The sequence below is a fragment of the Mastigoproctus giganteus genome, chromosome 2, assembly GCF_048544385.1.
Source record: "Mastigoproctus giganteus isolate SK-2022 chromosome 2, ASM4854438v1, whole genome shotgun sequence".
Taxonomy (NCBI): Eukaryota; Metazoa; Arthropoda; class Arachnida; order Uropygi; family Thelyphonidae; genus Mastigoproctus; species Mastigoproctus giganteus.
In genome coordinates, this window is record NC_143576.1 from 23,959,353 (window position 1) to 23,975,272 (window position 15,920).

Here is a 15,920-nt window from a genome sequence, read left to right on the forward strand (position 1 = left end):
TGTCTGATATGCTTGCTTTCTTGCATCATTTGCTAATATTAATACTAAGACTAAAACACCTCAATCAGATCACCACAAAGGTGACTTGTCTCCAGACACTGCAATTTGCAGAACTGAAGCTTTTGTTCACCACACCAACCCTAGTGTCCTTCTCTGCGCCCATTCCAGCAGATTCACATCTGTTCTAAAATTAAGCCTCCGGACCCACATGCAGTACTCAAGATGCGGCCTAACCACTGCCTTGTTCAATGGGATAATCACCTCCTTTTCTTGGCTACCAAAATTCCTATTTATTATTGACAAAAACCTATGAGCTATCCTGGCAACCTGTCTGCACTGTTCACAGAACTTCATATCTGACTGTGCAGTTATCCCTCAGTTTTTTACATTTTTTATTAAATTGAGGTTAGTACCACAGAGTTGATATGTTAATCTCGGATTACTATTTCCCATATGAAGTATATTGCATTTGTCAAGGTTCAACTGCCATTTCTTAGCCCATCTGCCTAATTTTTATAGATATTGTTGCAGTAGCATACCTTGATTACTGTTATTAACCACCCTGCCAGCCTTTGCATCATCTGCAACCTGATATACCATCATCATGAATAAATATGGAAAACAACCATGGGACCAGTACCAAATCCTATGGAACTCTAGTAATAACATTAGTCTACGAAGAGCAGTGTCCATTAATAACTACTCTGTCTTTTACCCATCAACTTTACACATAGCAGTAACTTGCCCTTAATGCCACATTGCTCCAGTTTGTACAGCAATCTTTGTGGGCAACAATATCAGATTTCCTGAAATCCAAATTTTCTTATCACCTCTTATCTGTGAGATAAAGGCCAAAACTGCCTATGCTTAATATCATTAGCATTAGCAGAGGCACATGATGCAAGAAAGCAAGCTTATACAACATCAGCCAAAAAAAAAAAAAAAAAAACCCTTCCCATTTCACTGATCCATTCATTCCAAGTGTTTGTCTATTCTGGTTTGAATTTATTTAAACTATCAACTTACAACAACAACAGATGGAAGTTTGTTCCAGCAATCAATTACCCGCTGGCTAAAGGCAAACTTCCGCACACCTATTCTACAACCGTCTTTCTTCAATTTGAATCTATGCCCCCTCAGGTTTATAAACTGAGCAAGAGGAAGAATCCCTCACTATTAAGCCTGCTCAATCCATTCAAGGCCTTATACACCTCAGTCATTTCGCCTCGCAGATGCCTAGTCTCCAGAAGCTGCAATTTGCAGAACTTAAGCCTTTTTTCATAAGAGTACCTCTTTGTTCCCTTCAATAGTCTTGTTGCCCTTCTCTGTACTCGTTCTAGCAACTCTACATCCTTCCTAAAATAAGGCTTCCAGACATGTACGCAGTACTCAAGGTGTGGCCTAACCATTGCCTTATACAAGGGGACAATCATATCCTTATCCCTGCTCACAAAATTCCTGTAGATCTTTTACAAGATCCCATGACCTACTCTGGTAGCCTGTCTGCACTACTCAGAAAACTTCATATCCGACAATTACCCCAAGGTCTCTTTCATTCTCCACTACCCTGAGTGTTACACCACATATTTGGTACATTTCACTGGTGTTATGGCTACCCATATGCAGGACTTTGCATTTCTCAATGTTAAACTTCAGTTGCCACTTCTCAGCACATCTACCCAACTTTTCTTGAATTATTGCAGCAGCATACTGTCATTATTGTTATTAACAACCCTGCCAACCTTTATCAACTGCAAACTTTGCAGATAATATACCTTCATCAATATCATTGATAAATATAGAAAACAACAATGGGCCCAAAGGACCGAACCCAAGTCCTTTTATCCATTGAATCAACTTGCACTTAACGCCATATTGCTCCAATTTGTACAGTAGTCTTCCATGTGCAACAGTATCAAAAGCTTTCCTGAAATCCAAGTATATGATATCAAAATTATTTTTTTGCATCCATTTCCTTTGTGACCACATCATAGTATCCAATGAAATTGGTCAGACAACACTTCCCCATGCTGTGTCTGAATTATTGCTGCAGTCTCATCTAAATGATCCTGTAATGCTTTTTTAACCAGTGACTCCATTATTGTCCCTGGAACAGGTCACTGTTGACACAAAAGTCAACAGGTCTGTAATAACTTGTGTCACCCTTTGATCCCCTTTGTGAATTGGAGATACATTTCCACATCTCAAGTCCATTAGGCCCCCCCCCCAAGTCCAAGGATGCTCTCATAATTATGGCTAAAGGTTTGCTTACTTCCTTTGCTGCCTCCTTTAATATAACTGGATAGATCCCATCCATCCCAGGTGCCTTTATTATGTTTAACTTCAACAATTTCTCCTCCATTTTGCTCTCATTTATTACAAAATCATTAAACTCCCAGTTAGAGTTTGATAAACATCTGGCTTTCTTCTCCTTGAATAACTCCTCTTTTGTGAATATAGATACAAAATACTCATTTAGTTCAGCAGCTATTTGAGAATGATCATCTACAGTCAAACCACTGATATCAAGTGGACCAATCTGATTCATCCCCTTCCTTTTAGGGTTTATATAACTAAAGAAGTCTTTGCTGTTTTTGTTTGCATCCTTTGCCAAAGATTTTGATAATCTGCCTTTGTTTACCTATCTTCTTTTTTTTTTTTTTTTGTGGCTTGATTACAGACCAGATTGTATCTACCATAGGCTTCGGTGTCACCTAATAATTTATGTGTATCCCATGCATTTTTCTTCTCTGCCATGAGTCTCATTAGTTCATCTGACATCCATTTGGGCCTGATCCTAGAACCGATTTCTTAGTTGGAACTAAAAGCCTAGTAGCTTCCAAGATTACTTCCTTGAATGCTTCCCATTTAGAATTTGCTTGGTAACATTATCAGTTGGTCCCACTGTATAGAACCTAAAAAAAAAAAAAAATTCTGAGATCATTGTAGTCACCTTTACAAAAGCAAAAACCCTTCCCTTTACCCTTGATGGTAGTTACATCTTTAAGTAAATCCCACATCAGTACACTGTGATCGCTGCTACCTAGTGGTTCCTTTATCTGTAAATTCTTAATGCATGAATAATCACTGCTGATAATCAGTTCAAGAGTGTTACTCTTGTTGCCTCTCTAACATGCTGCTGTAAAAAACAATCATCCAATAAATCCACAAAAGCCTATCTAGTGTGCAAGTGACCAGTCCACAAGTACCAGTCTATATCTGGGAAGTTAAAATCCTCCATTATAAGACATATTTACTGATTTATTGGCCCACTATTTCTCTGTATAACTGTTCATTGTACTCATCAGAGTCATTAGGCCTAAAACAAACTGCTACCCTCATTTTTTGCTTTCCCAGTGCTTATGTCACACCAAACTGACTCAACATTGCACTGTCCATCTATGTCAACTGGATGCACTTCCTTAGAGACTGGCAGAATTACTTAACAAGTACAGGTCACTGTTGAAAAAAAGCCGTGAATTAGGGTTGAATTTGAAAGTGTCTGCAATTCTGTCCAGACACGTTAGGAGGGAGTATATGATGAGAGCCTTGTCGATCAATTCAGCCCTGGAAAGATTGTGCAAGGCTGAAGGGGTAGAATTTTTTTTCAGCCTGGACTGTACTTGTTAACAGGAGAGACTGCTTCTATAGGGATGGGATACACTTAAATAGAAAGGGTGCAAGAATATTTGCTGATGCTATCGAGGCAGTGTTAGGTGGGTCGGAAAACTGTTAGCTTGGGGGGACACAAAGATTAATAGATTAACAGTAGTAGCCACTTGCAGAGGTGAAAGAGATTCTTGCACTGCTTCTATTGAAATGAGCAGAAGCCTGAAAAACAAGTAGCAGGATATTTCAGAGACTGCTGGGAGTCATTGCGGTACAAGTAAACACATGGGTTGTGTTAGGGTAGCTAAGAATAGAAACAGGTGCATGTATACTTGCGTGTACACCAATGGTAGGAGTTTAGTAAATAAATTTGATGAATTTGAGGTATTGCTCAAAACATCAAAGGCAGATATTGTTCGGATTTCAGCGACTTGGTGTCACACAGATATAAGGAACGCAGAACTGAAATTTGGGGAGTACAACATCTACAGAAAGGATAGACAGGATAGGAAGGGAGGAAGGGTTATGCTATTAGTTAAGAAACACATAAAATCCAAGGAAGTGAAGCCAGTCGACATCGCTGGACAGTGCAGTGTTGAGTCAGTTTGGTGTGACATAAGCATTGGGAGATCAAAATTGAAAGTAGGAGTGTGCTATAGGCCTAATGACTCTGATGAGTATAATAAGAAACTGTACAGGGAAATAGAGCGGGCCAGTAAATCAAAGAGTCTTATAATGGGGGATTTTAATTTCCCAGATATTGACTGGAATTTGGGGATGGTCACTCACAAACTAGCAAGGCTTTTGTGGATTTATTGGATGATTGTTTTCTACATCAGCATGTTCGGGAGGCAACTAGAGGGAGTAATACTCTTGATTTGATTATCAGTAGTGATTCTTCATGCATTACGAATCTGCAGATAAATAAACCACTAGGTGGCAGTGATCAGAGTGTGCTGAAGTGGGATTTACTCAAAGAGGTAATAACCATTAGGGGTAAAGGGAAGGGTTATTGCTTTCGTAAAGGCGAATTTTTTTTTTTTTTTTTTTTTTTAAGAGCATTAGCAACTAAGGCCATATTGCTCCGGGATATGCAGTGGTCATTCCCTGACCTTTCCGCATCTTCCGTATTTGGTGGTGATGGGCTTGAACCCCGGTCTAATCAAGAAGCATGTGACATGCACTACAGCTTCTTCCCCACCTGGCTACGGAGGCACCGTAAAGGCGAATATGATGGATTGAGACAGTATTTAAATTATATATACAGTGGGACCAACTGATGATGTTACCAACAGCAAATTCAAAATGGGAAGCATTCAAAGAACTTATCTTGGAAGCTAATAGGCTTTACATACCAACTAAGAAATATTGTTCAAGATTTAGGCCTAAATGGATGTCAGATGAACTAATGAGACATATGGCAGAGAAGAAAAATGCATGAGATACATACAAATTAACACGTGACACAGAAGCCTATGGCAGATACAAGTTGATCTGTAACCAAGTTACAAAGGAGGTTAGTCAGGCGAAAGCAGATTACGAGACATCTTTGGCAAGGGATGCAAAGAAAAACAGCAAAGAGTTCTTTACTTACATAAACTCTAGAAGGAAGGGGATAAATCAGATTGGTCCACTTGATATCGATGGGTCAACTGATGATGATCCTGCTCAGGTAGCTAACAAACTAAATGAATATTTTGCATCGACATCCACACATGAGGAGTTATTCAGCGAGGGGAATGCCAGAAGTGTATTCAACTCTGGCAGTAAGCTAAAGAATCTTGTAATAACTGAGAGTAAAGTGGAGGAGAAATTGTTGAAGATAAACACAAGAAAGGCACCTGGGGTGGATGGGATCTATCCAGTTATATTAAAGGAGGCAGCAAAGTTAGTAAGCAAACCCTTAGCCATAATTATGAGAGCTTCCTTGGACTCAGGGGAGGTACCCATAAACTGGAGATGTGCAAATGTGACCCCAATTCACAAAGGAGGATAAAAGGCTGACACAAGTAATTATAGACCTGTGAGTTTAACTTCTGTTCCTGGAAAAGTAATGGAGGCACTGGTTAAAGAAGCACTGCAGGATCATCTAGACAAGACTTCAGTTATAGCTCAGACACAGCATGGTTTTGTTAAGGGGAAGTCTTGCCTGACCAATTTGATTGGATACTATGATGCAGTCACAAAAGAACTGGATGCAGGGAATAACTTTGATATCATATACTTAGATCTTAGAAAAGCTTTTGATACTGTTGCACATGGAAGACTGCTGCACAAATTGGAGCAGTGTGGCATTGGAGGCAAATTGCTGCTATGGATAAAGGGGTGGTTGAGGGGAGAAGACAGAGAGTGGTAATTAATGGACACTGCTCATCGTGGACTAATGTTATTAGTCGAGTCTCTCAGGGTTCGGTGTTGGGTCCATTGTTGTTTTCTGTATTTATGAATGATATTGATGATGGTACATCAAGCTTAATGTCCAAGTTTGCAGACGATACGAAGGCTGGCAGGGTTGTCAAGGACACTACTGACACTATGCTGCTGCAACAGGATCTGGAAAGGTTGAGCAGATGGGCTGAGAGGTGGCAAATGAAGTTTAACATTGACAAATGTAAAGTACTGCATATGGGAAAAAGCAACCCCAGAGCAATGTATCAACTCTGTGGTACTACACTGACAGTAGTAGAGAATGAAAGGGACCTGGGAGTGGTTGTGCAGGCAGATATGAAGTTCTCTGAGCAGTGCAGATGGGCTGCAAGAGTAGTTCATGGTGTATTGTCAATGATATATAGGAATTTTTCTAGCAGGGTTAAGGAGGTGATTATTCCCTTGTATAAGGCAATGGTCAGGCCACACCTAGAGTACTGTATACAGGTCTGGAGGCCTGATTTCAAGAAGGATGTAGAGCTGCTGGAACGAGTACAGAGAAGGGCAACAAGATTAGTGAATGGAACAAAGGGGTGCTCTTACGAAGAAAGGCTTAAGTTTTGCAAATTACAGTGTCTGGAGACTAGGCACCAGCGAGGTGACCTGATAGAGGTGTATAAAGCCTTGAATGGTTTGAGCATGCTCAATGCTAATGGGATTATTCCTCTTGCTCAGAATAATCACCTGAGAGGGCGTAAATTCAAATTGAGGAAAGACAGATATAGGATAAATGTGTGGAAATTTGCCTTTAGCCAGCGGGTGGTTGGTTGGCGGAACAGACTTCCATCCCTTGTCGCGGAAGTTGATAGACTAAATAAGTTTAAGGCTCAGCTGGACAGGTATTTCGAACGAACAGAGGGGTGAAGTGGAAGTGGTTTTTTTTTTGGCTGATGCTGCATAAGCTTGCTTTCTTGCATCAAATGCCTCTACTAATGCTAATGCTAATGCTTAGGTTTAATGTGTTTCTTATCAAATAGCATAATCCCTCCTTCCTTCCTATCCTATCTATCCTTTCTGTACACATTGTACTCCCCAAACTCCAATTCTGCATCCCTTATATCTGAGTGGCACCAAGTCTCTGATAGTCCACTTTAATAATATCCACTTTGGATGTCGTAACCAGCACTTCAAATTCATTAAATTTGTTTACTATACTCCCAGCATTGGTGTACATGCAAGTATACATGCGCCTGTTCTTACTCTTAGTTACTCTAACACAGCCCATGTATTACTTGTTTCATGATCCCCAGCAGTTCCTGAAATCCCCAGCAACTGACTTTCTGGGCTGCTGTTCATTCCAATACAAGCAGTGCAAGAATCATTTCCACCTCTGCCTGCAGCTACTGTTAACCTATTAGTCTGTGAATCCCCCCCCCCAAGCTAGCAGTTTTCCGACCCATCCTAACATTGCCTCGATAGCATCAGCAAATATTCTTGCACCCTTTCTATTTAAGTGTATCCCATCCCTGTAGAAGCAATCTCTCCTGTTACTAAGCACAGATCATGCTGAGAAAAATTCTACCCCACGAGCCCTGTACAATCCTTTCAGGGCCGAATTGATTCTCATCATATACTCCCTCCTATTGTGTCGGGGCAGGATTGCAAACACTTTCAAATTTAACCCTAACTTGCAACTTTTTTTCAGCATTGATAAAAATTAGTACCAACATGCAGAACAATATCAAATTTCATGCCCTTTAAACAGGTTAACGGTCCAAGATTATCACAAACCTTTCTCCCTGGCAGACATATGTTTCAGGGAAAAAGAACTGTCCCCTTTTATTGTGATAGCAAATCACACAATAAATTTCACATCATGCAATGGTACATTATAAACAAGTGTAGAAGTAGGAAAACTTTTGAGGTATCCCATCATCCCTCTTACTGCTACTTGAAATTTCAGAGGCTGAATTTTTAAAATTTCAAAATTTTCTGCTGGATTACTTAATTCTATGCATTCAGTAGTGAGAAATCTGAAAATTCAAATAGTATTAAAAAATTAAATTTAATAATCAACAAATATGTTCAGTGTTTTTTCTGGAGTAACAGTACCAATTGTTCTGTGCATCGGCAGCCCTCACAACTGAGGAATATTAATCCTTAATTCAACTATCACTTGCTTAGCAGCCTACTATACTAAAAAATTCAACAAAACAAAGACCATGTGATATCCCAGAATACTGCAAAAATGTTAAATTTTAGAAAATTCTCCCAATCATGCAAGTCTCTCTTTCAATATCTTGGTTCTAGAAATCGAAACAAATATTTTTACAAAATAGTCATATATAGGTTAGACATTGTTCAAATTTTCTGATATAGTTTAGAATTTAAAAAATAATTAGATGAAAGAGTTTAACAACACACAAAACAAATTTCGGAATTTTTAAGTTCAAATTTACTAAAAAGAGGGAGAAGGAGAAAATACCACTAACCTCCAACTTGAGCCTCATAAGCTATCCCGACAGCACATATGGAATTATTAGCATCAGCTGCAACTTCACCTGCACATCTTGTACCATGTCTTAAGTATAATTTAATGATATAATATTATTATTAGAATAACAAATGAAACAAATTTAGAACACACAATAAATATGGAAGATAAGACTGAAATTACACATTAAACAATGCAGCAATTTCTATAAAATTAAAAAGATCAGAAGTCAAATTCTCAAAGAAAAATGGTTATTAAAAAAAAAAATAATAAATATATATATATATATATATATATTAAAAAAGGAATATATAATAGCATGTCTTAGCTGTAAAATGTATTTAATAAATTGAACAACAGTTCTGCCAAAATGAAATATTTTCTGATTATTGAGTTGAATTTACACTACAATTTCTTATTAGATACATTCCTTAATAATGAGTTTTAAGATAAAACACAGACAACACAATATTCTCCTTATAAAAATTTATTTTATTGGCTACTTTTTTCACTGCAATGAACAATCTTCCCTCAGCTACAGTAAACATACTCAAATGTTTCCTTCATCAATCTATTAGTCAAATGCAAGGGTGTGGAGATATTCTACTATCCTTATTTCTTTTCCTTTCACCATCACCTTGAATGGGTTTGAGCAGGGTCAATTCTGGTGAGATTCTTCCTCTTGCTCAGATTATGAACCTGAGGGCGCATAAATTCAAACTGAGGAAAGCTAGTTGTAAAATAGATGTGCGGAAATTTGCCTTTACCTTAGATAAATTCAAGGAAGGATTGGACAAACATTTAAAGGGAATGGTTGTGTTGAAATGGGATTTTTATTTTTTTATTTTATTTATTTATTTTTTTTGCTGATGAGCTTGCTTTCTTGCTTCATATTCTCTACTACTACTATTCCCTCCATCACCTATACCCCTGAAGTTGGAGATGGAGTAAATGGTATCGGCCACTGCTATTAAGGAACTCATGGTCCTTCACTACTTATCCTTCTAAAGATGATATTTTAAAAAGTATTAATCTTGCTTCAGATCTGTGTCTATCAGCTTGCTTTTTACCCCTTTAATTAGAATGGCTCCTTCGTTAATAAACAGTTGAGGTTAAAAATATTAGGTAAAAAGTTCTATGAGTTTGCTCACATATGGTTTTGATGCATACAATTGGGAAGGTTTTATGGATCCTCATTTCATTTAGGGATGGATGATGCATTCGTGAAAGTTTTCAAATATGTTTTCATTTCCTATTTATTTTATTTATATTTTTTTCATTTTATTTTACTTTCTTGGGTCTATATACAGTTGAAACTCTTTACAGCAATCTTATTTTTAATGTCCCAGTATGTTATAATGACCATGTGGTAGGTGTTATAAACCTTGAAAGACAAACAAATTCACTATAACAACCCAAAAATTTTTGCCACTCTTGTCTTGTTTTTTCACTTTTTTACTACAAAATTCACATGTCAGCTGGAAGGATGACTGTGCAAAACCATTTGTTGGCAATTCCTCATGCTCATTACATTGATAAAATTAATTTTGACTAGGAAATACTCTTAATTTCATTATACAGTATGTAGAGACTGTTTGTTTATTGGTATGGTTCTGCAAAGTGGGTAACTTTACGAATTACAAACAAAATTAAGATTTTACAAGCTGTAGCTAATGGTAGTGCATTATAAGACACATTGCTAAACAGTTTGGAATTCAACATTCTGAAAGATCGAAAAAGATTGGAAGCTTAGAGAAATCCATTGCACCAGATAAGATCAGAGCACAAAAAGGTGAAGTAACTGGACTTTAAAAAGGTACACTTGGAATGCTATTTATGATGAGTGCATAAACATCGCTGTAGATGGATTGCTTTTACAAACTAAGATTCAATCATTTGGTCTTCGAAGTCTTCCAACTGTTGGTTCCAGAAATTTACGACTCGTCGTGGGCTGTCTTTCAAAGAAGTGTGCAATAACAGTGCAGCTGTTGACACTGAAGCTATGAATAAATGGAAAGAGAAACATTTAAAAAATGTTTTGTTTATATATAAATAGAATAACACCCTCAATGCCGATGTAACTAGACTTTTTTTTTCAAGTTTTTACAAAACACTTACATTTAAAGATGAAAAATGTAGTGGCAGAAAATTTCCAAAACAATGGATTATCATTCTTCTAGTGGCAAATGTCTGGTGCAGAGAAGCTTCCTCTCTTTAATCGTGGGGAAAGTCCAAAAGCTCCGATGTTCAAAAGATGTTGCCAACTTTGTATTGAGCAAACAAAAAAACTTGGATGTCATCAAAAATCTATAGAGAATGGATCAGACTTGGATTGCAAGATGAGTGAGGAGAATAGAAAAATTCTGCTGCTTGTGGATAGCACACCCCATTAAATACCTGCTACTAATATGACATCAGTTCTTGAGGCACTTTATCAAAGTACAATCCAGTGCTTTAAACAAAACTATTGATGATTGCTATTAAACAAAATAACACAAAATCAATGTGCTACAGGCAATGTATTTATGTGTTTCAGCATGAGATGGAGTTGATGAGAAAGTGATCAGCAACATGTTTGAGATTGGGTTTGGTGAGTTTGGGCTTGGTACACCCCAGATCCTGGGATGGATATCATCATTCTTCTCTTTCTTGGTGATTCCCTTCTACTCTCTCTCACTCTCACTCTCTCTCTCTCTCTCTCTCTCAGGGTAACTCGGAAATTTTTTTAGCTGGTGCAGCATAAGCCTTAGGCTTCCTTGCACTATATGGCTGGTAATAATAATAACAATAATAACTAGGGGGCTTTGCTTGCCCACCCCCACGCAAGCTTTTCTATGTAAAATGTAGAGGTATACAGAGCAAGTCAAATCTTTTCTATGTAAAAGACACATCTGTCGAAATACACTGGTTGATATCTAATCAGGAAATGACCTATGTAATTATTTACCTGTGTATCTGTAGTGCGCGTCATTCTCAAAGTTGAATAAATATCACGGTAAAACTCCAGAACGGTGTACACCCTCCAACATGGCGGCAAGCAAAACAGTGGGAAAGCAGTGATTGACAAGTTGTGACTCCCATATTTCGACAAATGGATAGGAACAAAGCAGTGATTGGCAGATGCCACTACTTTCCCTGCCCATCCTAGGTTGATATGCCTAGTGTGTTTTTCTGCACATTTGCCGCTGTTTTTAAATCGGGAACTCGTTTTCCCATTTTAGAACAGCGGGATGGAGGGATAAACACCCTACCTAAGCTAAGTCCCCCTTCCTCGACGACAGAAACAAATCAGAAAAGGAAAGTGCCTTCACCTGTCAATTATCGGCATCTTCCTCACTTTTATCAAAGTACCTGCTGGTGTATGCTATCCTAGACACTTCAGCCAATATCATCCCTATGTAATTATTTACCTGCATTTACATAGGTCACTTAGGAAAAGATCTTTTGCTTCAGGTTCATAATACATGAGGAATATTGTTGCATCCGAAAGAGCGGGACTAAAACATTTAACTGAAATATTTACAAACTATATAAATATTTAAAATATTTACAAAATACTAAACCACAGTATTTACAAATATACAATTTTCATTAATATATAAAAAACGTTACAATGGAACATCAAATGTTAGACAGAGAATCACGTGCATGAGGTTGGTGAATGTTATGGAGGCAGTTGTCAATAATTAATTGCATTTGTAGTGATGTAATTCCCTCGCCCTCTTCTCCCATTGGCTCGAATAAATATCACTAGGAGGAAAACTTTTTTAATGTATAGATAAATAATAATAATAACCGTTTCAAACATGCTGAATTTGTTGCCTTGAATGATGCGGCATATAAAGCTATGCTTGCTTCTTCGTCTATTAATAGTGAACTACGCTGATAATAATGAAGAAATTTTTGAGAATATGCATGATCACCCGAACTTAGAGGGAAACATGTTTTGAAGACTACACTGAAGTGAATGCGGACACTGTGAACTTGTTGCAGATGTATGAAACTTGAAATTTGTAGTGATGATAAAGAGGAACTTACTGTGGTTGAGCAAGATGTTTTGTTGAAGGATACTTATCAAGAAGTAGAACTTGTAGATCATTTTTTTAAAGTGCAGCCTAACTGTGAAAATGAATTAAGCACTATCATGCACCTTCATAATTCTCTTTTAAAACATGCTCTGCCAATGATACAGTGCATTTTTCCAGATTATTTTAAAGCCAAAAATGAATTACCCTGTCTATGGTGAGGTCTTGCTATATATGTGTTGGTTGGTTGGTTGTTTTGGTGTTTATTGGTGCATTGACAAAGGAGATCACAGTGTGCCAGTTCATTTGTTATTATGTTCTCGGCATGGAAATCTTGTTCGAATGTAGGGAGGTTAAATATTTTCGGTAGTTATATGTATTGTATCATTATTTACAGTAGATGGCAGATGTTAACTGTCTGCATGAATCTAAAAACATCTGATACATGTTCCTTGTCACCAATAATATCTTTGAGGGTGATGTTTTGGTTTCATTTATATAATGATGAGAAAATCCGTTGTTGATTATTTTCATATGTTGGTAATTCTATAAGAATACGTTTAATTGTTTGGATAGTATTGCATGTTTGGTATCTTGGTGGTTCTTCAGCATGCAGTAAATAATCATGTGTGAATGTCCTATCCATAGTCTCGTCAGAATAACTTCTCTCCTTGATTTCCTTGTGCTCGTTTTCCAATGTTCAACTTTTGGTTTTATTTCATATAATTTATCTAAAATTTGTTTTTGTCAGAGCTCTTGCCATTGTGTTAGACAGTCTGGGAAAGACAGTGGGAAAGATTGTTTCTGAAGGTCAGCTGTTGATTTTGTAATTCTGTCAGCTTCTTCATTTCCTTTTATTCCTGTGTGTCCTGGTATCCAGCAGAAAAGTATTTCCTGTTTAACTTTTGTTAGTATCTGTTTAATTTGCCAGAGAACTGGATGGGTTATAATGTTTGTGGTTTGTAAGGCTTGGATTGCACTTAATGAATCAGAGTATATTAGAGTTCTAGAATGGTATGTAGTTCTGAAGTGCTCCAAGGCTATCTAAACTGCTACTAATTCTGCAATGTAGACAATGTACTCTTTAAGAAGTTGGCATTATAATGTAGCATCTGGGAAAACTGCTGATGCTCCAACATGGTTCTCTGATTTTGATCCATCTGTATTTACTGGATGGTTGAAATAATGGGTTCTATGTACTGAATGTAGTTGTTGAAAGTTGACATCTGACAAAGTATTTTTATTCCAGTTTTGTATGGAGAGTTCACAGGCTGTGGAGTGGTTTATCCATGGTGGTATTATGTGTCCTAGATTTTCAACATTATCCATGCTGAGATCATGTGTAATCAGGAGCTCTTGTAGTCTGATGCCTGGAGGCTGGTTTGTGCTTTTGCAGTTCCTATACAGTAAGACCCCCTGTATCCAAGGGAGGATACGTTCGAAGACCTACCGTGGATGGCTGAAACCGCAAATATTAGCGAACACCTGCTGATCCCATATATAACGTGATTTTCCTGTACATACATATGTATAATAAAGTTTAATTGATAAATTAAACACACGGTAAGACATTACCAACATTAAATACGGTAATAATTAAAGTACAGCAGACTCTTGATTTATTTACCGGGATTGGATTAACTGGGACACTTCAAGACCAAATGCTTAGTTTGGTTTAGTGCGTCGTGTTGATTGTTGTGTTCCATCGAACCACAAAAGGACAAATTTTGTTTCGTTATTTATGTCAGGGATGTCAGATTTTTAAAAATTTTTTTTACAGTAACTATTTTTTTTTTTTTTTGTTTAGAAATCGCGAAAATGATAGGCAAACGCAAGAGTTGTGCTTTCAAATTAAACAAAAACTTCAAATTATTCAAAAGTTTGAAAACAGTGCATCCATTAAATCTCTAACGAATCATTATAATGTTGGTGATCAAACCATACATGACATTGTAAAAAATAAAGGGAAGCTATTTGATTTAAAATCGATATCGTAAAAAATAAAGGGAAGCTATTTGATTTAAAATCAACATCGTAAAAAATAAAGGGAACCATCATATTGGACACCCGAGTAATATGTGTTAAATTTTTTCATTTTTTCCCCATGGTTAACTGAATCAGCAGATACTGAATCAGCGGATATGGGGGCACAACTGTATATGTTTTTCCATTTTGGTGAGAATAGGGATGTCCATGTCAGGTTCTCTTATGGGTCTTATCTTGTATGCATACAGTAGTGCCAACTGTAGTTTCCAGAAGAACAATGGTGGTTCATTAGCTTCTGTATAGAGACCTTATGTAGAGGATGCGTGCAAAGCTCCTGTTGCTATTCATAGTGCACTATGGTGAATCGAATCTAATCATTTGAGGGCACTCTTTTTCATAAATGGGTGCTCCATAATCTATTTTTGACCTTACTAGTGCTTTGTAAAGGTTGAGGTGGGTATAACAATCTTAAAAATAACCCTAAGATGTTCTTGTTAAGACTAAGAATATTGAGTTGTTTCATACATTTTAACCGTAATTGTTTTATATGGTCTACAAAGGTCAGCTTGTTGTCTAGAAGGAGTCCAAGAAATTTTACACTTTGCTTAACTGGTATTCTGCGACTTTATAGTGTTTGTTCACAGTCAGGATGTAAATTTAGTTTTCTACAGAAATGTATGCAGACTGTTTTTTGTTGTGAAATTCTAAGCCCATTTCTCTGGACCCAATTACTGATATTGCTAATTGCGCATTGTAGTTCCCTTTCTATTGTTCCAATATTTTGTGCTTGATAAAAAATACTGAAATCATCTACATAGTGCATGTGACACTGGATGGTAGTTGTTTTACGATGCTATTTATTTTAGGACAAATAGTAAGGCACTCGGGACAGGGAATTCCCTTGGAAATTCCTTCTTGTTTATATGATTTTGACATGACGTTCTGTATTCTAAATTGAAATGTTCTATTTTTCATGAAATTTTGGATGAATAGAGGTAAATGTCCTCTGAGACCCATATCGTGGATGTCTTGTAGTATTATCTCCTGTGTCACGGGCTTTTTCTATATCAAAAAATATGGCAACCATAGGTTTTGAACTTATAAATGGAATTCTTATGTCTGTTTCTATTCGTACCAGGTGATTTAAGGTGGTTCTATTAGGTCTAAACCTGCACTGCATACTGTTGAACCATTTGGTTGTTTCTAGATACCAGACTAATCTTTTGTTGATTATCTCTCCAAAACTTTGCTTAAGCAGTTAGTGAGGGCTATCAGTTGATAGTTGTTGGGATGTTCTGATCTTTATTGGAAAGCAAATACTGCATGATGTTGCAAGATGCCACATTTCAGGATATTGGTTTCCCAGGAAAATACGGTTGTACAGTTTAAGGTTTTCTACTTCTTTTTGCTTTATATGTTTAAGCATATCATAGTGTATA

At 37.1% G+C, this 15,920-nt stretch overlaps 1 protein-coding gene across 1 annotated transcript in view; it reads right to left on the reverse strand.

The window, feature by feature from the left end:
• The window catches only part of LOC150089224 (furin-like protease 1, isoforms 1/1-X/2), a 553,478-nt gene that overhangs the window by 181,955 nt on the left and 355,603 nt on the right, over positions 1-15,920 (reverse strand). The window contains exon 6 of the mRNA XM_090388436.1: positions 8,469-8,557. Within this exon, the coding sequence (XP_090244562.1) occupies positions 8,469-8,557 (89 nt within the window). The remainder of the gene's footprint in view (positions 1-8,468; positions 8,558-15,920) is intronic.